Raw genomic sequence first — 23,561 nt, forward strand, 5'->3', positions numbered from 1 at the left:
ATTGTGTGCCTTAAATAAGTTTATCCCAGGTGGAAAGTACACATTTGTACATTTTCATAAGCTAATGTTTTAAAACGGAACAATACAATAAAAGAGACGGGGTTTTTGGAGTCAATACAACTTAGAAAATATAATTTCAGAAGATTATGATACAATTATGTTCCCTGGCTAAAGGTACTGAGATGTACCCTTGATGGCATCACCCCGGAGACAAGAGGAGTGCTGCCAGTTTCATATGTTTATTTCTCAGAGTGTAAGAGGTCAGTCATTTAATTACATTGATAGTTGGTCACATGAGCCAGTGTGACTGAATAAAAAGCCTGGAAAAACGATGCTGTTCGAATTGTTTCAATGAGGCCAATTTTAGTAACTTACTGCCTCAAACACATTGCCTATGTAGTAAGTTAACTAATTAAACAGATAAAGTAAGCAAACTCACTGCGAGACCAGCAGAGAAAGCTGATGTTTATCAGGAAGATAGCTTTGGCTGCATATTGGACTATTTGACCAGAGCATTTGTCGTACTAGGGAAATCTGAGCTGGTCACATACTGCACGCTATTATTAGGGCACAATCAGTACGCGAACAGCATGTAATATATGATTTTGATAAGTGGTCAACATTGTAAGCTTATTTATGCTGAGAGACAGATACAGTCACCACAACATGAGCATGTATCAGCCATTACACCAATGTTTAATGCAGAAACCTTTGCATAATTTGCTTTGTAAGTAGCTTTCGTTTTGTTTTGCTTCTCTTTTCCGATGATGTGACACAGAGGCCTTGGTAGAGCGTTCATTAGACAATACAAACGAGGAGTCTTTACAGGACGGTGCTGCAGAGGACCGATTTTCCTCAGCTGCAGTCCAGGTTTTGGAATGCAGCTTATTATTCCTGACAGTTCTACGCTGGGTATAAAGCCAAAGGCCACATATTTTATCCCTCTGTTGTTAAGTCAGCACTCCTCATACCAAGGAAGACACTTTGATGAACATGAAGCTGAGAATTGAAGCTAAATATACCCAAAAGATGAGCACAGTGCAGCTTTACCCTAACAATCTGGTTAGAAGTACAGTTTAAGTTTCACTTTACTTACTTTACGAACTGCACTTATAAGCCAGTCTGGATTTCTGCAGCCCACAAAAAGGCCTTTGGGCATTATAATGAAATGAACAGTCGAGCCCATTCCTGGAAAGACACAAGACAACACAAGATTCCCTTGTTCACATGTGCTCCACATCTGAGTCTGGACTGCAGGAATTCCAATAAAAAACGTCAGCAGCAATCCGTACCAGTTTCTCCACCTGACTGAGAAACGTAGACTACGAATAACTCAACATGTTAGCTAACAAATTCTATTACATCACATTTACTACGGCAAGTAAAGGCTTCATTAGACTACATGATTAGACCCAAGGCCTGTACTCATATTCATAAACCCTCTTGGAAAATGCACAGCTGACTTACCTAAGATCAGATATTTCATCTCATATTGAGAAAAATGAACTAAACCAACAGTTAGGAGCTGATCTTACATCATCAATCCGACTCCGAGACACTTTATACATATCTGGTGAGTGTTCTCGACACAGATTTAGTCCAAGACTAAAGGATTCTGGATAGAGAATTCCCACTGACCTCGTAATTGAATCCAAAACTAGTAAGAAGGCTTAATCTGTGTCTGGAAAACTGACCCATGAATGCCGAGCTGAATTAAGGCTTTAAACCAAGCCAGCAGCTCAGCATTAAGTAGAAAGTATCAGCCTTAGCCTCACTACAGCACTGCATCATGCTACAAATGGCAGTGAATAAGCCCTTTGATCAGGCTACACCTTCTCCAGCAAAACGTGCATTTATCTCTTCTCAGTTTTCTCATTCGACCGATTCACTGATAAGGAATGCGGTGAGGAATGCAGACCTGCGGAAAAGTGAACAGACCACCGCCAGGTCAAAAGTGAACATTGATAGGACGCTGTCCTGTGAAACGGAATGGGAGAAACTCAAAAACAGAAAATGACAAACCCCAAAACAAAAAACTAAACATCAGACTAAATATGAACTTGAACTAAAATAATGCTTATAAACTTAAAAACGTAACACGGTGTAAACCCTCACACAACTATGTACAGTTCTGACGCAGACCTTTTGCACTCTTGCTGTTTATCATGACAAATAATAATAATAATGATAAGACAATAATATTGTTGCTACTACCACGACAACAAGTACTACTAAAACAGCTACTACTAATAACAATAATAGTAATAATTATATAGTTATTACTACTACTACCACTAATAATAACATATACTACAAATACTACTACTAATAATGTCAATAATAGCAATAATAATAATAATAATAATGATAATAATAATAATATTGTTGCTACTACCACTACAACTTCTACTAAAACAGCTACTACTACTAATGATAACAGTAATAATTATATAGTTATAACTACTATTACCACTAATAATAACATATACTACAAATACTACTACTAATAATGTCAAAAATAGCAATAATAATAATAATAATAATAATAATAATAATAATAATATTGTTGCTACTACCACTACAACTTCTACTAAAACAGCTACTACTACTAATAATAGTAATAATTATATAGTTATTACTACTACTACCACTAATAATAACGTATACTACAAATACTACTAATAATAATGTCAATAATAGCAATAATAATAATAATAATTTTGTTGCTACTACCACTACAACAACTTCTACTAAAACAGCTACTACTTATAACAATAATAGTAATAATTATATAGTTATTACTACTACTACCACTAGTAATAACATATACTACAAATACTACTACTAATAATGTCAATAACAGCAATAATAATAATAATAATAATAATAATAATATATTGTTACTAGGGTTTATTTCATGATATCGTATTGTTATTGTATGGGTGGTGTAAAGTATTGCGATACGGTATCGAGTTCATATCATCCAGCCTCCCAGGAGCCACTCAGACCAGCATGGAAAACCAACAGGGCAGAAAGTGGACTTTTCACTCTGACTTACTCAAAGGCGAAGAAAAGTCCGCTGGTGACCAGGATGAGCACCATGGTGAGGTAGAACACCCCGGTCTGCTTCGCCATCATGATCCGTCCATCGCAGTAGAACTTGTTCCGGCCGGGGAAGACCTGCCACTTCCTCTTCACTTTCCTCTTCTTGCTGTGCGGCGTCTCGGCGGGCGAGGACGAGTTATGCGTGCAGATCTGATTGTATTGACACTCCCTGGGCTCGTCCATCCCCAGGTGCATGCTGCTGGTGGTGTGTATCTCTCAGCGGTGGCCTGTAAAGGAGCGGGGAGGTGCGAGAGGGTCCCACAGAACGCAGAGGTGTGAGAGGGGAGGGGAACAGGGCATCACTTCAGACAGAGGGGAGACAGGGGATGCAGCACGGCGTCCTCCTACACTGCAGCAGCAGCAGCAGCTTATTGGGTTCAGTGGCTCGCACAGCCAGGCGTCCAGCACGAGGCATGGATGGTCATGGGAGGAAATCTGGAGACCGCGCGGAGCTGAGGTCCCACGCTTTAAGGTAACATCCCTCCATCGCGTTCAACTCCACATGCGATCAGAGCAGCTGGAGGAGGATCTGGCGGCCTGGAGGAATGAAGCTGGCTGCCACTAGCCTCCTCTCTTTCCCTCGCTGGTGTAGAAATGCCCCCGCCTGTCCATCCACGCTCTCCAGCTCTTATTTCCAGCAGCGGCAGGAGGAGGAGGAGGAGGAGGAGGAGGAAGCCTGTCCTTCCAGTGCCCTCGCTCAGCCGTGGTCTGCTCTATTCGCGCTTTAAGCCTGAATTTGGATGATTTCTTTGTGAATATAAGCGCCGATTTGCTGCTCCGAGAAGAAAGAAAGCAGGAGAACCGCTCAGATCTGCGCCTTCTACAGCAGTGAGTGGGCTTAGTAACCTCCCCCCGCCACACGTCAGCCCAGAGCCTGGTCTGCTCCCCAAACACAACCGCCCTCTCAGTGAATTTATTTATTTATTTATTTGTTTATTTATTTATTTATTTATTGGAAAGCGAGTGATATTTTTCATACATATTTCCTTTGCCCCACACGATATGTAGCTCTGTGTAAGTGGAGGCTAAATTATTTATTATTGTTGTTGTTGTTATTATTATTGTTATTATTATTATTATTATTATTATTATTATTATTATGTCATCGTATTATATCCTACACGGTTATGGAGTACGTTTTATTAATTAATTAATTTTTGTTTCTTAATTCGTTTTTTGTAAGTTAGCACACGTTATTAAAATGTATGAGGAGGACTTGTTTAAATAAAAAATAAATAAACAAACAAACAAATAAAATAAATAAATACTGTCGTAGTACTTTAAACATTATCGCTCAGCCACTCTTATTTTATTTTACAAAATAAAAGTAAAATATTTTTTTTTTAGACAGACTTTGAAACTTAGGCGTTACTTTACTGCATTTCAGAGCATTTTGTTTTCGGTCTTACACACACAGTGTGCAGGGCAGAATACAGTAAAATAATAATGATTAAATAAAACAAAATTCAAGCTGCCTCTTACGCTCTGTATGCTCTACATAGCATGGGATAAAACAATATAGTAATGTATGAAAAACATACCCCAAAAAGTTGAGATTTATATCGCACAGTATGCGAAGTTATGAACATTCTTACACATGTTCTGCCTCGCTGCTAAAATATTTACTGTTTTGATTTTTATGCTGAAGTATATTAAGTTAATTAGTAAACAAAGCGTTCCGATGGTTGTTTCCGCCCGAGCGTTTACTGGGGGAGGACGCGGTGGAGATGGCCGCGGGAGAGAAAGTCAGGGAGGACGGAGAGAAACTGCGGTTGATTAAAGGTGAATAAAGTATTAGCTTATTTCTTATTTTACGGGACGGGAATTTACCACATTATCGCTCTTTAGTCCGCGCGGTGTTTGTGCTGTTGTCTCTGTTAGAAGGTCTATTGAGAGGCTGACGTTGGCTTCGTTTGCTGAAGTGCCGCTCCACCTTAAATGCTGCCGTTACATTCTGGCGAGTGAGACTTCAGAGAGCAAGGGCTGCTCCATTTAAGGTGGAGCGGGAAATTCGACTAAAAACCCAATACAAGACAAACATAGGTAAAAATAATATATTAGAATACGAAAACGAACTGAAAGCGTAACATACTGTATGTAAAGCTGTGTGTGTTTACATCCATAGCTCTGCTAAGGTGTACACATAACAGTAATCAACGAGGTGCTGTGCAGTTGTAGTGCTTTTTCATATTAAAAAAGTACCAGATGAATAAGGAGCCTTCAGCCTGTACTCACTGTGTGAGTAATAAACGCATTCAAATCTGACATTACCTTTCAATTCAGGTCTGGACTCTGGGGTGGTCAGTCCATTGTTCTTTCATTGTCTCTGTTCATTGGTCTTGCAGGTTGTTGTTAGGAGTCCTATTTCCACTGTAGCTTTCAATCAGAAAATAATTTCAGTCCACGGCCCATGGTCTTATGATCTTTGTATTCCTTCTCGTCCAGGTGGTGCCTTTCTTACAACAGTAGCCACTGCAGGAGTAATATTTGGATTCGGGTCAACCCTGGCCTTGGCGAAGAAGAAAAGCCCTGAATGGTTTAATAAGGTATGTGGAGTTTTATGTATATGTATGGCCAGGTAGGGGAGAGTGGGGCACAAACTAACACAGGGTCAAATGTTACATGGATGTTTACACAGGTTTAAGTAAAACATGCTTTTAGTTATCTCGTATTATCATAGCAACATCACCTGTGAATTCTGACAGCAGTCTGATGGATTTAGGCAGTCATGGGCTGGAGGTTAGGGAACCAGCCTCGTCACCGGAAGGTTGCTGGTTGGATCCCCAAAGCCAACAGCACATGACTGAGGTGTCCTTGAGCAAGACATCTAACCCCCACCTAACCCCCAACTGCTTCCCGGGCGCTGCGGATTGGGCTGCCCACCGCTCCGGTCAAGAGTGCTCACTGCCCCCTAGTGTGTGTGTGCTCACTAGAGTGTATGTGGTGTTTCACTTCATGGATGGGTTAAATGTGGTGGTGAAATTTCTCCATTGTGGGACTAATAAGGGTCAATTAATCTTAATCTAATCTAATATTTCTCAAGATTCACCCTGAAGGCTGTTTTTGTCCCACATTTCTTTGTAAATGTTTTTCAGTCAGTGATACAGGGAGATTCACTCTAAAGAGGCCCTGAATATTCTGATGTAACTCCCGTTAGGATGAAACAATTTAGATAAAAAAAATACACCACTTACCTCGACATATGTGCAATTAAAGCTGGAGGTGATCTCTGTTTTTCGCCAGACACCTGAAGGGGTACAGGGGTAAGTTGCAAACGGAGGTTAAACATCACGACGGCTATCCAGCGCCTACCTCATCACTAATGAGTGGCATCCTGGCTTGTTCGAAGCTCCAGATACTGAGCAGTGCGGTGCACATTGTTTCGTTCAGATTACTTCAGAGTATTCAGGCCCTCTTGCGAGTGAACCTCGCTGTATGTGTTTAAGTCTGAGAATTCATACCTGTATCATTTTGTTCACCTTCTCTGTGGCTGTACAGTGAGAGCTAGCCAGGCACAAGTGCCTCCACACAGCGCAGTTAGTTGTAACACAGCGTTAAAATTAATCACATAAAATGAAAGTAAATAAACAGTAAGAGAACGTCATATAAATTTAATTAGTGCTTTGTAAGTTCTATATACAGATCAAAAATAGATGTGAAAGAAAAAAAGGTAACTTAATTTACTGTGCTTACATTTGTTGTACTGTCTAAAAATAAATTTGCCATGTTTGTCCCAGCTTCTTTTCACTAATCATCTTTATTTTGAGGAATACAGTTGTGTGTATTTGAGTTGGCAGCTTCTCAGCAGGTGATTTGTGTTTTGCATCAGTTTGCCAGACTTTGTAGCAACTGTTTGTCTTACAATCAATAGCCCCTCATTCTGTTACAATTAACCCTCATATGGTGTTACTTGTAACCACTAGCATTCACTCTGCTTTTGACTAAATTGTTCATAAAAAGTCGGTGCTGAAAACAAAATTTTGTGTTTGTAGCAGAGATGTGTATGTTGGGGGGTGGGGGGGGGGGCACGTTACTCTTGCTCAAACAAAATTATTGAGCCAAAATGTGTTTTGTGCCCTGCTGTCTCCTACAGTTGAATGTCTTTCATGTTCCTGAAGTCCTTCAAACATGCATCAAATAAGGCTGGAAGGACTGATCAGCCACATTGATTATCCATTTTTATGACCGATTCTGATTTAGCTTACCACAGCTCATCACTGCTTTATCGGTTCAGTCAGTCAAACTGGATCATAATCACTTAAACTCATTATACATTGTAATTAAAAAAGAATAAATAAAACTAAACGTATCAGAGTATTACATTATTCACAGACAGACTATAGCCTGGCCTGTCTTATAAAAGTTGTATGGTTCTCTTTAAAAATACAAATATCGAATCATGAACAGAATCAGAAGTCCAATCACAAAACATTAAGCTAGTAGTGCTTTAATCTGCTTAAAAAAAAAAATACTGTCCAAGGCTGATCTGACCCAAACACAAAGCATTATGTCTTGAGTCTGAACCCAGTAACAAAATTCTGAGCGCCGCTGACCCAAACAGGCCCGTCATCAACCAAATTGTCAAATAAAACCTGACAGGGCAGCGCCTGCTACCATGTAGAGAAAATAATGGCTGTTATCAGAGCACAGAGAAAACATTTAAATAATATAATATTATAAAAATAATAATAATAATCACTTGTTGTCTCTATGAGGTGTTATTCTTCACCTGATTAATCCTAAAACTTATTCCTCTACACAGAACCGGTCTGCCCAATCTTAGTCCTGGAGGTCTGCCACCCAGCAGAGTTTAGCTCCAACGCTAATCTAACAGAGGAGGCCTTCAGGGGCGTCTTAACATTACAGCCAGGTGTGTTGGCTCTGAACTCTCCAAGGTGATAGATCTATGTAAGAACTGTATTGGCTCTAAAAGGGAAATTTGTCATTTTGCAGCACAGGGTGGCCAGCAGAACAGCAGAGCCTGGGGCATTGGGGGGGTTAAGTGTCTTGCCCAAGGACACAGCTAGATATACCTAATCAGTTGTGGTTTGAACCCACAACCTTCCAGCTGATGGCTTCTAGCCTACTGGCCACCCAGTATCTCCAGGACAAAGACTGAGCACCCCTGACATAGAACACGTTACATATAACATTGAACAAATGGCATAAAAAATACTTTTGGCAGAACAAATTAAACGTCCTTTTAGTTGCACTAAACTAGACTTGTATCAACAAGAGTGACTGATTTATGGTAATTAAGGTAGTTTGGAAGAATAAGGTGAGCAGTAAAACTAAAGCAGGAGTGAATGCAGGTAAAATCTGTTTGAAGACTGGGGCTGGCTGTGAAACCCGATTGCGAAACTGATTCGAGCGCCGTACATATTACAGAAAAATTCTGGACAAATATTTCAAGCTCTAACGTCTGTAATCGCATCCACAGTGTCACAGCTACAGTAAAATTTCTGATAAATTTAAGACTGAGTTAAGTCCATTAATACAAGCAGTAGAAAAAAAAACGATACAGAAACTTCAGAACCACTTCAGAACCACTATACTGGGGTGAAATCTTTACTTGTGACTAGAAAAAAGCATCTGCGGCTCTCTCAGAAAGCTATTTCGTGCTCCATCCTCTATTAAACTCTTATTCAATTACACTCCGGCTGTGTTGTTTACCTCACAGGATGAAATTAGAAATTGCGCAAATCCTCACATAGAACTGGGAGTTATATTTGTTTTTAGGCCTGGAGGGGAACAGTGCCCTCTTTGTTAACTTTTTTTTTTTTTCTCTTCTGTCTATTTTTAACCATAGTCACATCTCTGTAAACATGCATCTTCGCCAAATATGCCAAATTAGATTAATTGTGGAGAGGACTGCAGTTGTGAGGTCACAGCGACAGGACAGCAGAAGGATCTAAGCGCCAAACTAGATTAGGAACTTGGCCCGGACAGACGTGCCTTTCTCACTGGAATGCTGTCTTTTATTAATGTTTTTTTTTTTTTTTTCATTTGAATAAAATAAATTTCTCCTTGAAAATTATGATTGCCGTGCGTTATTGGCAGCAAATTGATTTTAAGCAACTTTTCAGTAAACTTATATCTCAGCTGAATGTTTCTCAGCTACTTCCCCCACAGCAGTCTGTGGAACAGCGGTTACACCACAGTTCTACACCAGTCATATCACCAAACACACTAACTGCATTTACACCTCACGTCAGCTCAGCAGCTCAGAAATGAAGCCCGTGTCTCAAGTGAACGTGCAGCAAAGAAAGAGTGCCAGGAGTCTATGAAGTAAAAATGTAGATTTAAAAGACATTTAAATTTTGAATGTTTGAAAGATTTATGCAATATTTCAATGTTTACTACAAGGGCCTGTTTTACTGTTGGAAGTTTTTGTGTATTTTGAATGACCAGTTCAGGTTACAGCACAACATTAATTAAAAATCATACAAAAAACATAGCCGTTCTCTGGCCCAACGATTTAAGATTTTTTGAATGTGGCCCTTTTAGTGGTTGCGTTTGACACCCTTGTTATACTGTGTTCCACCACACGTTGCATGCAGTTACACATTTCGGCCAGAGAGGTCTCCAAATCCCCTAACGTACATATTCCATCTTTAGGCAGTAGTGGCCAAAGACAGTTTCATGGTACACGATGTTTCCTTTTTTTCAACTGGAACCAACGCAGTGCACCAGTGGCCTGTCTATTAACGCATGTTCAGCTTAGACAGGATTCCTGACCAAGTGTCAACTTTAGAAAAGCTAATAAATACAACCGTGTTTAACCCTGGATTAGAGGCTCAGGCTTTGGTCAATGTTTGTGTGTGTGAACATAAAAGCGTGATATGACGAAAAGGGAATTGTGTGAAATATGAGCACTCAAGTGGCTTATTTTATAGATGGGAAAACTAAATATAAATAAATTAAAGCCTTTGTTCTCCTCTGTTTTAAAGATAACATTTATTGAGGACTTCATCACTTGTATATAATCAGAGAACTTGTGACAGTTAAGCTGTGTGTTATTTATATTTGTGTTTAGGGTCTAGTGGGGTCAGCAGTGGTGCCTGAGAGTGGAGCATCACTAGCCCTGCGTGCGCTGGGATGGGGTTCTCTGTATGCCTGGTCTGGTGTCGGCCTCCTCAGTTTTGCTGTCTGGAAGGCTTTGGGGGTCCATAGTGTACGTACCTGCTTCAGCTCCACTACTAACAGTACAGTACAACCGATATTCACACAGTAAATACTGAATAGTGTTCTCATAAACTATAATTGGATGACTTTGTACTTGCTGGACAACAACACTAGCCAGACAACTCTGTACCAGTTAAACCTAATAGTGCTTTCAGACCATTCAAAAGTTTGGAATTCAATAATATATAAACATTTTTGAATGAAGTCCAGTGAAAATGAAGTTGTAATAAAATATCCAGGATGCCTCATATTGGAAAAGGGGTATATACATTACTGCAATTATTTATCATTTAATTGTTTAACCTCCATTATCCCAAACTAATTATTCCCCAGAAATTGTAATTATCTGTTAAATACTTATGAACTTATATACTATGAAATATCTAAATATTATAAACTAGACAGAAGGTATTGTTTCATATTTTTTATATATATATATATATATATAGTGTACTTTGCTGTTCACCACACTGACGTTGATAATAATCACGTTTTCTCTCTTACAGTTGGTGGAATTTCGACAGAAAATGCAGTCTATTTTCCCCACCATCCCGAAAACTGAAGAGGCACAACAAAATACGACACCTTTCGACTGGGACTCTATATTCAAGTCAAAATAATGAGTTCATACTGGTAGCCTTAACAGAATTTAGACTTTGCACACTGGACGATCAGCCTGCTGTGTATTGAGCTCTGGGTGAGAATGAATGAACTTTCTTTCCAGTGCTTGATCTGAGAGACTGCATTGGTGATGATTTATTTTCATCTATATGACATTTAACTCTCATAAGCTGGTCTCAGTGCAGACCATGAAACTAGGAGTGGGCGACTGGACACTTTTTGTATTAAATAGGCTCACAATACAGGCTATGGTCAATACCTGTAGAAGACCAAACAAGTGCTACCATAAAAAAAGACAACTGGTGTAGTACCTGCAAAAACTGCATAGTAATAGGTATCTGATTAAATGTCAGCATGCTGTGCTATTAAACTATTTTCTTCAGTTTTTCTTTTTGTTCCTTCTCGAAGCTGCTGTACTAAATGTTTGTGTATTTTGTCTGTCCTACACCTTAATATTAAGTTTTCTGAAAATGTCAATAAAACTTGATATATTCTTTCCAAGTCACCCACCCTTGTAACTTTTCCATTCAAAATTAAAGAACAATGTTCGTTTGAGTGCCAGCACTTGTAGGCTTTACAATACTGCTGAAGGACTTGTCAGCTGTGTGGATATTTTGCATTACTATAATATATAGAACTCATGGTTTTACATAGAATTATTCCCTTTACTAAAGAACCCTTGAATAAACATCTTAATCTTTAACAGTGTGGATCTCCAGGGCCAGGACAAAGCACCCCTGGCTTAGTGTTTTTGGTCCAGTTTTGATAGAGTGAGAGAAATCGGAGCGGAAAAAGCATGAATTGAAAGAATTATTGCTGCTATATTTATAGATATTGTTAGTCAAAAATCTAATTTTTTATTTTGAACATGACCGCTGTTCTTTACCTATATTAATGTCAAATGGACCAGAGAAGTTAATATTTTTACATTCACTTGTTTTTTTTTTTCCTTCCATAAAAATAAGGAAGGTTGAATTTTGTCCTGATCGTACAGAAACGCTGCCTGTGAGCGTCAGCGCGAACACACTTGTGACTGCTGCTGATGTTTTCCACACATTTAATTTCTGACATTAAAAGGGAAGCCATCCGGTGCTGATGCTACAGCAGCTGTGTGGAGGAGTGCAGGGGCAGGACGAGCTGATGAGCTGAGTAACTGAACCTGCTGCTGTGTACTTCGCACTCAATATTCTTGTTGCACTTGATATTCTATGCATTTATTTGCGGTTGAGAGTTGGGCAAGTAGCCATCAGTCATTCTCAAAGTCCTGTGGATCCAGTGCACTTTTCTTCTTCTAGCAAAGTGATTCAGCTCATCAGCTGATTGTCAAGCCCTTTAAGATCTGAGTCAGATTTATTAAAGGAACAGCCTGAGCAAAATGAAAAATGATCAGTTCTGAGGTAACCAAGTCATCATTGGATTGCAGAGACTGGATTACTCAGAAGACAGAAATGACTCATCAGACGAGGACAACAAGCTAAAATTAAGCAAAGTAACTGACTGTGTAGATACCGTTCCCCAGTTTAGCTACTTTTCAGAGGGATATACTCCTCTACTGCACAACAAAAAATATTGCTGTGCAAAAAAAAAGAAAAATTGTGGTAGTAACTTTAGAGTAGAGGGCAAAAAAGATTTTTTCTCCAAGTACATCTGAGCATTTCTATTATATATATAGGACAGCAACTGCATTTACATCTACTTTTATGACATTATGCCTTTTAAGAAACGGCAGCTTTATGCCAGAGTTTCTCAACCACTGGGTTGCAGATCACAAGTGGGCTGTAAAGCACCCTCTGGTGGTCCTTGGGACAGTACCAGTAGTAGGCTTGAGGTGGTACTCGGTCATCAACATTTGTGAAAAAATATAAAAGAGAGAATAACAAGAAAGAAATGTAAATGTTTTCAAACAGTAAACAATATTAATATAAGCCCTGCAACCACCGCAAATAGAAGAGCTTCAACTATTTTTGCCTCTGAAAACAAAATCCACCGTTTCAATCGTGCACTTACAAATAAAACATTTTGCTCAATCGTTCCGCCTGATTTCAAGAGTAAAACAACGCATCCTAATCTGTTGATATTTTATGTTCAGTAATACACATTCCATATTGTGGCACCTAAACATGGCTGTTGAAAACATCCCAAAAATTCCTTTTTTAGGCATTTTTCCCTTTGGTTCTTCATGCTTTCTAGTGCTAAACAGACGTGGGGGTGAAAAACGTTGAGAACTTCTGTGCTAACTTGGCATCAACATGACCTCAATAAACGGGTGCTTCTGGAAGTCGTGTAGATTTCCACGATTACGTTGGATTAAAAGACAAAACACTCAAAAACAACCTTCACAGTGCTCAACCAGATTTCATGTACATTTACTTTTTAAACATGTGGAACATGTAGTATAAAGACTTTATACTAATAAACAATGGTCATCAAATCATATGGCATGAAAAAAAGTTCACAGAGTCGTACATTGTCATTGGAATCGTTGCTTAAGTCATATTGGGATAACTTCGATTTTCGCTGGATTACAGTTACACCAACTGACTTTTTTGATGAGCCTGTTTTTTTTCTTTTTTCTTCATTTTCTTGTTTTTTTTTCTTTTTTCTTTTAAAGCCAGACATCTAAGGCCATTCGAGGGAGTCGTTCCTATCTGCTTCACAGGACTGTGTGCACAGTTGCACAGTCCACATTTGGACCTCTCACACATCATTATGCATTATGTTACCCTCAACAGAAGATGGTTAGGTTTCATTTCCAAATTGCTGTAAATAATTAAAATTGACTACCATCACTCTGTATAATACCACATCTCTTGGGGGGGGGGAGAAAGTGAAACGGGCCAGTTTACTGTACAGCTCATATATACAAATCGGCCCATGAGTCAAATGGAGAGGAGTGGTAACCGAAGCACTTTAGAATTCAACTTTCAGAGTTGATCCTTTGATCTAATGGTCATACTGGTGGAAGAAAGTCAGTTTAAAACCAGCTCTCACTTTACCCTCAGATACTGGTGTGGTTCTGCAGTGCAACACTGGTTGTCAGATTTGAATATTGCCTGTGGTAAAGAGTCATTCACATTTGATAAGCTCCCCTCCAACAAGACAACTAAATCCTATTGCACAAAGCTTTTTAGAGCTGGATACATGTATATCTCGAGTAAAATCAGTGTTCGTTTTTATCTTTATCTTAACACATTGCAAGAGAAGTTCTATCTACAACACATCTCACAATTTAAATAAATCTGCATCCCCAAATAAACAAATCCCACCAAAAACAAACAAAAAAAAGCCACAAACAACTAATAAAAAAAAAGAGAGCAAACTCTGAAAACTAACATACAGTATCTATCAAATGGCAACTTTGGTTAAAACAAAAACAAGGGAGGGGGGACAAAACATAAAAAAAGAATAGAAAAAACCAAAATTAAGTATTAAATATCTGTATTAAAATCATTTAAAAATCCAAAATGAAAACTGCAAAAAAAGGGGTAGAGGAGCTATATATATTCTCTATATATTCATTTGTATGTAAAAACATTTTTATGTCTTTTTTTATTTAAATAAAAATATAACACCAACAATTCTGTGTGATCTCGATCTGTGTGGCCCACTGTCTCGCTGATGGCACTTCAGGCTGCTGCTTGTGTCACGAGCGTCCAAGCTTAAACAGTACCTCACACATAATGGCCACTACACTGGAGTTCAGCACAGATGACAGCGTGATGTCCAGCAGCCGGCTCTCGTACAGCACAAACTCAGGCCGGTTTTCTTCCACCTGAGCCATTGCCAGCAAGGCTTTAGCAGCCCGGCACATCATGTTGATGCTAGGGGGCTCTGGGTGCGTTGGGTGTCCCGCGTGTAAGAGGCTGTGAGGGCTCTGCTGATATTGTGCCATGGCGATACTGTCCTCTAAAAAGCCTATCAGGGTCCCAATGCTGCCCTTTTGAAGGGCAATGGAACGGGCTGCTGTGGGGTCACCCCACGCCAGATTGGAGAGGATGGCCACGGCCATCTCGCGACACACCTGACTTTTGCGTTCGCCCACGTGGCGCACTAATGTTGCGTAGAGGCGCTCTTGGCGGCTGAATGGCGGCGTGGCCAATAGCAGGTCCACGTTACAGTCCTGGATACTCAGCTTGCACAAGCACTCCAGCACCAGCCTCTGTGGTGTAAGAGAGGAGAAGCCACCTGCTGTGCAAAAAGGGTCCTGGGCCTCAGCCGACGGGCACACCATCCAGTGCAAAAGCCCATCTAAGATGGGTAAGCAGATGCTCTCAGGATAGACTGATAGATCTAGCTGCCCTGAAATGTTAGCCAAGGTGACCAAGGTGTTCTCGTGCAAGGCACCGAGACAGTCCCACCACCACTCATCCTTGCTACAGGCCAAACCTCGTTCCTCTTCACGCTGGTAGGTTGGGGACGTCCTTTTCCGCTTTGGGTGCTCATGGTGCAACAGCACTAGCTTGCCCAGTATAAGCACCAGGCCTGGGTGCCGTGCCATGTCAGCATCGTTACCTGGAACGAAGGAGAGGCCTCGGACGATGTTAGAGATGCATATGCAGCGCTTGGCCAGCTCATCCTGCCAATCTTCAGCTGTGGAGAGGGGTGCCTCATCCCAGCAGCGTGGCTCGTCTTCCAGCAGGGTGATGCTGTGGTTCTTCCGGTTGCTTAAAGGTGAGACTTGGGCCTTGTTCTCTGGCAGAGACCCAGGATGGGAATGCAAAACATCATCCACAGTGACTGCCAAACTCTTGTCTGTGGAGCCTTTGTCTTCTCTCTGAGTTCCCTCTTCTTCGTTTCTAGGATCCTGACTGTCCTGTTCTTTTCTCTTTTCCTCCTCAAACTCCTTGGCCGGTGACGGTTTAGCTTCTGTCATCTGGCATTTTCTGTCTAAGTGGGTCTGAATGTGTGCAGTAGAGTCACCTCCACCAGCCTTCCAGTGCAACAAGCCACTGTTAAACTCTCCAGCGAGGCCCAGCTGCTCTGATCGGTCTTCTACCAGGTCATCAATTGCTTCCCTTTCCTCCACCTTTACTGGCAGTCTGTCATACTTGCTGGCTTGCTTGGGCCTGGGTTCTGAGGGCAGACGCTCCTCTTTAACCATTTCCCCGTCTTTTTTCTCATCTTGATCAGAAACCTCTGTATTCTCTGTAGAATCTGCTCCAGGTGTGCTGCTGGGGTTACGCATTTGAGGCTCTGCTTCCAGCTTCTTGTCCAGTTGCTCAGTATCTGATTGGGTATCCAGCTCTTGGTGCTCAGATTCCTCCTTCTCTGCTGGCTCTGGAAGGGGGCCAAGAAGTGTTTTCTGTCCCTCAGTACCTACTTCATACTCCTCCAAGATGCCAAAGATCTCAATCAAGCATCGCCTGAAGTACTCCACTACAAGTTCCAAGAATCCTGGCAACTACATAAACAGATAACAATAATGGCATTAGGGTCTGAATAGCCAATCAGTTTTGAAGAAACTCTTCCATTACTCAAGTGCACTAAGCTTAAAAATTTACCTGGGACAGGGTAAAGGAAGACACTGTGCTGTCATCATACAGAAGGATGTTTATGGTGTCCAAGGCCCAAGTACTCTCTGCTAGCAAACCAGACTTTAGAGACATCAACACACGCCAGGCCTCTGGTGTGCCTGCAAAGGAACAGCATTTCTGAACCAACACACCTGATCCAACTTCACACCTCACTGGCTAATTAAAAATGAGGCGAAAGAAGCCCATTGTTATGATTAAAACCATTGGATCTCAGTTTATGGCAAGGGGTTACTACTAGCCCTTCGAAGAAGACCATTCCTGGTTCCTCCAGGAAAATTTGGAGTTTGTCTGGCAATTTGCATAAGGAAATGACTTAACAAGAAAGGTAAAACGTCACTGACTTCTTTAAGGTAATTTCAGCCAATTACAGACCAAACAAAAAAGATGTTTCCTTTAATTGTGGTATACTGAAATCTTTTGTTGTTTGATGTTAACAATGAAAATGTGTGAGACTGTGGGACTCTTACCGATGTCTTTAGAAGTTAACCTTCGACGAGGTTTTAGCTGAGGTTGTGTAGCTTCAACAGAACCCAGTGGAAAGCTCATCTCTCGTTGGATGGGTGGGAGGCCTTGGCCTGGGACAACACCACTCTGGGAGCCTGGCATGGATGCAGGCACCCCCGGCTTGGGCATTTTCATAGAGGGCATCAAATGAGCTTTATTGGGGGACATAGAACCACTCATGGGTCTAGGGAAAGGGGCTGGGCTAGGAGCACGGGCGATGTGATTTGGCATGGCTGGAGGGGACTGGTATGACGCCAGAGGTTGGCGATTTGTCATGGGTGGTATGGAGCTAGAGGCAGGCTGAGGAGGATAAGGTGACTGACGCTGACTAGGGTGGCTTGGCCACTGACTGTCAGGATTTGGCCTGCCCTCTGGGTCATCTGCACGGCTAATAGAAGGGTATGGAGGCCCATGGCCTTGTCTTCCAGGGTAAGGGTAACCCATGTCCGTCCTGGGGTGCCACATGTTAGCCTGAGGCCCTCCACTGGGGTTGGAGGATGGCCCTCCACTCATCATGCCATGCTGGGGAGGACCCTGACCTCCGTGTTGCATGCGCTCGCGATTATATTGGTAGGGGAACTGCCCCTGCATGGGTCTGCGATCTGGGTATCCACCACCATATTGACCATACATGTCTGGCTGCTGGCTGCCATACTGCATGCCATAGGCCTCTCCCTCATGTCGTTTTGCTGAAGGGCCATACATCCCTTCCCCAGGTCTTTTGTATCCCTAAGGAGGCACAGAGCAATCAGTCTTACGATAGTGTTTCTTGACTTTAGCTTCACAGTGACTTTATAGCACTAAAGAGAGCATCTGCAAGATGCTCTAGCCAACCTCAACGTGTTTGCATAGGCTAAAGATAATCCAAAGATGCTTGGAATATAACGCAGTTCACCAGATTATTGTATACTACGCATACTTAACTATAAGAACACTGCATTTGCACACTGACCTGCGGCTGTGGATACATTCCGTGTGCACCGTATGGCATGCCTTGTGGATACTGATGACCATAACCATCATGTCCATGTCTAAAAAATACAACAAATTGCTGTAGGTTCAGACATCTAGGTCAGAGATCCACCATTATTCATTCACATCCATACATCGCACCCTATTTACCTTTGATGAGAAGGGTATCTACTGCCTGTGTACAAGCTTGGATCACTGTTGGAAGGCATCATGTTGTTCTGATTCACAGGTGGAGCCATTCCACCCTCTGGCCCCATGGCATGATCAGGCCTGAAGAAGGAGCATGACAAAAGACATGAACAAGCAAGTCCTGGCTTTATTTAAATCAGTTGTTTAGTAGTGTATCATGAGATGTTACCAACCTTCTCTCAAAGCTAGGGCTGTAAGGGTACTGGGGACGTGGGCCCATGCCTTGCCCTCCAGGTGGTCCACGTGAGTACATGTCCTGCATGCCACTGCTGGGCAACTGTCCTGGCATAAAGGGTTCATTGCCACCTGCAAACACATACACTTTTCAAAAACTGATAACACCCCTGTAGTTGGTAATTAAACCAAAAGATATGGCATGCTGTAGACACTAGATGGCAGCACTGTCCAAGAAATCACTGCAGTTACAAAGCACTTTGAGACAGAGCACTTGCAAAGCATAACATAAGTAAATGGCATCTAGCAGACAAGTTCACTTTTAGTATTATTCAAAAAATGTTAACTCACCTTTCCTTGGACCTCCATAAGGTTCCTTGTTAGCATCATACTGCATTCTTATACTGGGATCTGCACTTGCACTGCCTCCACTTTGCTGGTACATCATGCCAGGTGGCATGTTGCTCCGCTTTTGGAAAGCTGGGTCGCAGCTTTCAGAGAAGGGATCCTGCACACTGACACCACTGTTTCTACAGGCAAGAGTGAGGAGAGACAAATGTGTACCAGTACCCAGATTAGACAGGACAGTACAGGACACGCAATTTTAAATGTTCATTGCTTGTACATAAAACATAGTGAAGACTTGCACATCCTTCCACTGCAGTGCATGTACAGCCTTAAATGACCTTCAACTAAAGTCCACAGATTTTGTCCAAATTTCTTCATAACTCAATCACTGAGATATATACACTTATTGAGGGTTATTTTTAAGCTCAGCAGTTTGGAATAGTTGCTAGAAAAACATATAAATGGGTTTATCTCAAATCAGTGTGCAGTTCACACCTGTCTCTTCTGAAATCTCTCTTGTGATTCCTAGGCTAAACTGTCAAAATTGAGCACTTTGGATCCTGCTGTGAGGAGAAATCTTCAAACTGTGCAGAAGGGGGATCATTTCACAATACTCCCAGCAGGCTAAGTGGTATTGATCTAACATCTGAGGCTGAGGTATGGTTTTTGGATACAGTCATCCAATGACCATGCCATACGTACATCAAACCCAAAATAGAACTATAAAGATGTTTTTCAGTGAAAAACAAAACATATATATCTCTATACTAACAATGTTTATGCTGGAAACGTTACTGTTATTAAGAAGTTTCACAGGAAGTTTTGTTTTTAGCACAGATTCACATTATCTGTTCATTTGCATTTGCGGTCTTTTGGTTTTCCTCTGTTTCTGAACACCACCACTCCCACCACAGCTTCTTACTACGCTTTAGTGACGATGAGAAGTCCTCGAAAACCTAAAAAACTTTGGCCATGAAGACTTGGATTTGGGTACATTAGCTAAGGTGATTTTACTCACCGGCCACTCTGAGGTGTCATCTGGCTGTGGGGAGTGGTGGCTGGAGTCGGGGGCTTCAGATCTCCTGGCATTTCTGTCATAGAGCTACTGCCTGTTGACTGTGGAGTCTGAGGCCCCTGGAGAGACCCAGAGTTCGCTATAAAACAAAGAGGAGAAAAGAAAACAGCAGTTTTTTTTATTTTAGAACACTGTATCTAATAAGCAATGAAACAGAATACAGAGATACCACATCATTAAGCAAAATGATGCTGCATACAGTGGCCCTAAAAAGTACTTGGACGTTTGCGCCGCACTTAAAAATGTATAAGTTTCACAGTATCAGGAAACAAAATGTCAAAACCAGTGGCATTTATTTTAAACAGACCATTCCAGGACTGTAATTTTCTTTTTGGCAAGGTACTCTTTCAAATGGCGGCTGGTGTGTTTCAGATCGTTATTTCTTCTGCAAACTTCTGCAGGTTTTCATCCAATTTTTTTTTTGTACACTTCTGAGTTCATGATGTCATTAGTGAAAACAAGCTCACTGACACTATTGGGGGAAATGCAGCCCCAGATAGTAACTTTTCTACCTTTGTGCAGCCTTAGTGTAGTCTAACTTAAAAAACTTAATTCTGTAAAAACAATAATTCTGTAGTTTCCTAAAGTAATGCAATAATTATATCAAATCCATCGCAGGGCAGACAGACAGACACAGACAGTCACTCACACCTAGGGGCAATGTAGCATGTCCAACTGGCCTGACTGCATGTCTTTGGTCTGTGGGAGGAAACCGGAGAACCCGGAGGAAACCCACGCAGAAACGGGGAGAACATGCAAACTCCACACAGAGAGGACCCCAGTCACCCGGCCGGGGAATTGAACCCAGACCCTCCTCGCTGTGAGGCGACAGCGCTACCCACTGCGCCACCGTGCCGTCCCAGATTTTGGACATGATGTATGAAATAATTTCCCCATAATGAAGAACCATAACAAACTGACTTATCAATTTTTGAGAGCAGATATTTATTTCCCTAACTTGGAGGTAGTCCTGATAGAGGGATATTTTAATGGATCAGGTATCGGATAAATTACAATAGACGTGACGTAAACAGGCACAATCCTCAGCCTGCTAGAGCAAGGCATGTTTTCGGAAGTTAACAAAGCAGGATAAGTGCCTACAGTGTGGAAATGTTCTAAAGGAGAAACTAAAAAAAGCTATATGTGTAGTCCTGGTGTTTTAACTGCGTTTAAACTAGATGACTTTCGTCTAAACACAGGCAATGAAAATGTTAACACAAGTCCATTATGCTTAAAGTTAATTTTCTGTTGCCAAGAAAATAAACCATTATGTTGTTCTGTCACTTGCCTGAAAACAAAACTAAACAAAACTATCATGGAAACATGAAAGCAAAAGATATCACTTCAGATTGTGTACCACTGTTTACATACTAAAAGATTCACTGCTGAACATCAAATTTAATGGTAGCCAAATTATTGGGGAGGTCAATCGTACTGGATCATGGTAGACACTATAAAATTGTCATTTAAAAAAAAAAAAAAAGAAAAAAAAAAAAGGTAGGCAACAAAAACAAAGCTATCTTAATCGAAAATGTTACATTATGCAAAAACAAAAAAAAAAGACAAAAAAAAGGTACTTTATAGCAGTATTAAAGAGCAGACTAGCATATTTTACCTATACCATGCGGCTGAATTATCCGTGACAATACAAAGATTAAATCTGCATCAGCTGATACTCAACATTAAGGTACCCTGATAGGACTAGAGGGCAAAGAAACAAAATCTAGATCATGATATCTCTGCTTACAAGTATGAACATTTCAAAGAGATAAAACCAATTTCAGTCCTTTTTTAAATAAAAAGATTTGTCAAATAAGAGAAAAGTATTGTCTTAATTATTTTCATTCCATATTATTACGGGCCCAGAGAAGCTCTCTCAAATCCTACAATCCCAGAATTTCATTTCCATAATCCAATAAAACATGAATCGTGCAGTCTTTAGTGTTCGCGAAAGAAGTGGACTCGGTAGACATAATTTCAGACATTTTCAGGCTTAACTTAATTAAGAAAGTAATAAAGCCAGTTTGTATTTCTGTAACATGGCAAAGAGTAAGTGGCAAGGCTTCAGAAGAAGCAGAGTGAAGCAATAATGGGGGCAATGAAAGCCTTATAACACTGGCAGCCTCAGAACTACTGGCAGCCGTGCTTCAGCTCAGAGTAAACAATGCAGACGGGTTATGGGAGGGCACTTACAGTCTGTGTGAACTGAAGTGACCTCAATGCCATATTCACTCAGAGCAAGGGAGGAAAAAAAAAAAAAAAAAAAAGACAGAGTGGGGGGAAAAAGTGCTGGCTCACTGGTCCGCTGTGCATGAGGGGGTCAGACGGAGGTCATTTTTGTTTATATCCCACACTCCTCCCCCATTAATCTTCTCTGGGGGAATCCCCCCTCCTGCTGTTTGACAGCTCTCCCCCTCTCTCTCTGACATCATCAGCTACTCACCCGCAGGCAGGGATGAGGGGGGGGGGGGGTTATTCCTTCAGCTGGCCGCCTGACAGCTCCCCTCCCCCCATTCCCCCTTTTCTCTTTTCCTCTCTCCGCTTGACTCAATCACCTGTCAGATATTTTTAGCTCATGCGCAGCCAGCTCACGATTCATTTCAAGGCAGATGAGAATGCAGTGAAGGTGACGTGCTCAAAAGCCTGGAGGACCATCATTTAGACTAAATGGTGCACTCAATGTTATCCATGCTACAAGAGATGTGCAATACGACTACATTTATTGTAATCATCATATCTCATCACAATAAGCCTTTCTGAGTAGATCGTGGATGCTGCCATTACTTAAAGAACACTAACCGACTGATCGTTTGATTACAAAGAGAGCATCAGTCGTCCTGTTTTACTGAATTTAATTCAAAACACTGAATAAAAATCACCGCATACATTGGATTATCAAACCTCTGAATAACGAACTATTGTGATACAAATCATGCATTGTGAATACGTCAAGTATCATTTTTTTGCCATAACATCAACCTCTACATGCTGTATTGCACTAAAATGCACCATCACTTAAAGGGGAATTCCACCATTTTTCAAAATGTAAACATATTATATATAAACAGTCATTCAGAGTTTTGACAACCCAAACAAAGTTATTGCAGAAAATGATTATGAATACACTGCCTATGACATGAGTAGCTGGCTGTGCTAGCATGTTACGCTTCAAGCAAGCTGATAAGTTAAGTATGGTTGTGTTGTACATGCTTTAAGCAGAAAACAGCAGCATGAATTCACCGGGTCTTATGATACAGCTCACACATTTTATCCGAATACACTGCAGGTATTCAGGTTACAAAATGTTAAAGAAAATGACGCTGATTAGTTTTGTGTGGAATAGTGTAATATAATGTTCCAGTAGGACAGATGCTCTCTGTACCTGGTGATGGCGGCTGGATCTTGGCCTGCTGCTGCTTCTTCCCATTCCCCATGACAAAGGCGTCTGGCGGAGGTTCCTCGCCACGCTCCACCTTACACTCATAGGCAAAGAGGTACTGGATATACTGCTTCTTCAGAGAGCTGGCTGAGCTGCTGGATGTGCCCACATTCAGAAGAGTAGAGAGCTCACGCCATTTCTTATTCTTGTTCACCTACATAGGAGGATAGCACTATTAGAAGAAAGGGAGTAAAGAACAGTATTATGCTAATATTTGATTTTGGAGTTTGTTGATTTTTTGTTTATTTTTAATCTAGGAAAGTTCTAGATTAATCTAGGCATTAGATTTGAATCCAGTAAGAATCTGCAGTGTTTGCAGTTTTATAGTCTGGCAGTAATAACTATGGAGGAAATGTAATCTAGTATAAATCTGCATTGTGCGTAATGTTTACAGTTGGATAGTAATTACTGCAAA

The 23,561-nt window shown here is 41.0% G+C and overlaps 3 protein-coding genes across 8 annotated transcripts in view; 1 reads left to right on the top strand and 2 right to left on the bottom strand.

The window, feature by feature from the left end:
* zdhhc14 (zinc finger DHHC-type palmitoyltransferase 14) overlaps positions 1 to 3,300 on the bottom strand; it is a 39,688-nt gene extending 36,388 nt beyond the window's left edge. Inside the window, exon 1 of the mRNA XM_017724965.2 lies at positions 3,059 to 3,300. Within this exon, the coding sequence (XP_017580454.1) occupies positions 3,059 to 3,300 (242 nt within the window). The remainder of the gene's footprint in view (positions 1 to 3,058) is intronic.
* A 1,486-nt stretch (positions 3,301 to 4,786) lies between these two features.
* Positions 4,787 to 11,416, top strand: tmem242 (transmembrane protein 242). The gene is made up of 4 exons (XM_017724959.2): positions 4,787 to 4,887; positions 5,551 to 5,651; positions 10,142 to 10,279; positions 10,797 to 11,416. The coding sequence occupies exons 1-4, from the start codon at positions 4,833 to 4,835 to the stop codon at positions 10,908 to 10,910; spliced, it is 408 nt and encodes a 135-aa protein (XP_017580448.1). The 5' UTR covers positions 4,787 to 4,832; the 3' UTR covers positions 10,911 to 11,416.
* Positions 11,417 to 13,246: 1,830 nt separating this feature from the next.
* Positions 13,247 to 23,561, bottom strand: part of arid1b (AT rich interactive domain 1B (SWI1-like)) — an 85,577-nt gene continuing 75,262 nt past the window's right edge. For 5 of the 6 annotated variants that reach the window (XM_017724966.2, XM_017724970.2, XM_017724969.2 and 2 more), the window contains 9 exons: positions 23,090 to 23,300; positions 19,651 to 19,786; positions 18,636 to 18,814; positions 18,284 to 18,416; positions 18,072 to 18,191; positions 17,902 to 17,980; positions 16,913 to 17,678; positions 16,413 to 16,543; positions 13,247 to 16,312 (listed from right to left, as the gene is read on the bottom strand). In XM_017724966.2, the coding sequence (XP_017580455.1) occupies positions 14,555 to 16,312; positions 16,413 to 16,543; positions 16,913 to 17,678; positions 17,902 to 17,980; positions 18,072 to 18,191; positions 18,284 to 18,416; positions 18,636 to 18,814; positions 19,651 to 19,786; positions 23,090 to 23,300 (3,513 nt within the window). In that variant the 3' untranslated portion in view covers positions 13,247 to 14,554. The remainder of the gene's footprint in view (positions 16,313 to 16,412; positions 16,544 to 16,912; positions 17,679 to 17,901; positions 17,981 to 18,071; positions 18,192 to 18,283; positions 18,417 to 18,635; positions 18,815 to 19,650; positions 19,787 to 23,089; positions 23,301 to 23,561) is intronic. The other variant, XM_037537989.1, reaches the window with a different exon arrangement.

The sequence above is a fragment of the Pygocentrus nattereri genome, chromosome 4, assembly GCF_015220715.1.
Source record: "Pygocentrus nattereri isolate fPygNat1 chromosome 4, fPygNat1.pri, whole genome shotgun sequence".
Taxonomy (NCBI): Eukaryota; Metazoa; Chordata; class Actinopteri; order Characiformes; family Serrasalmidae; genus Pygocentrus; species Pygocentrus nattereri.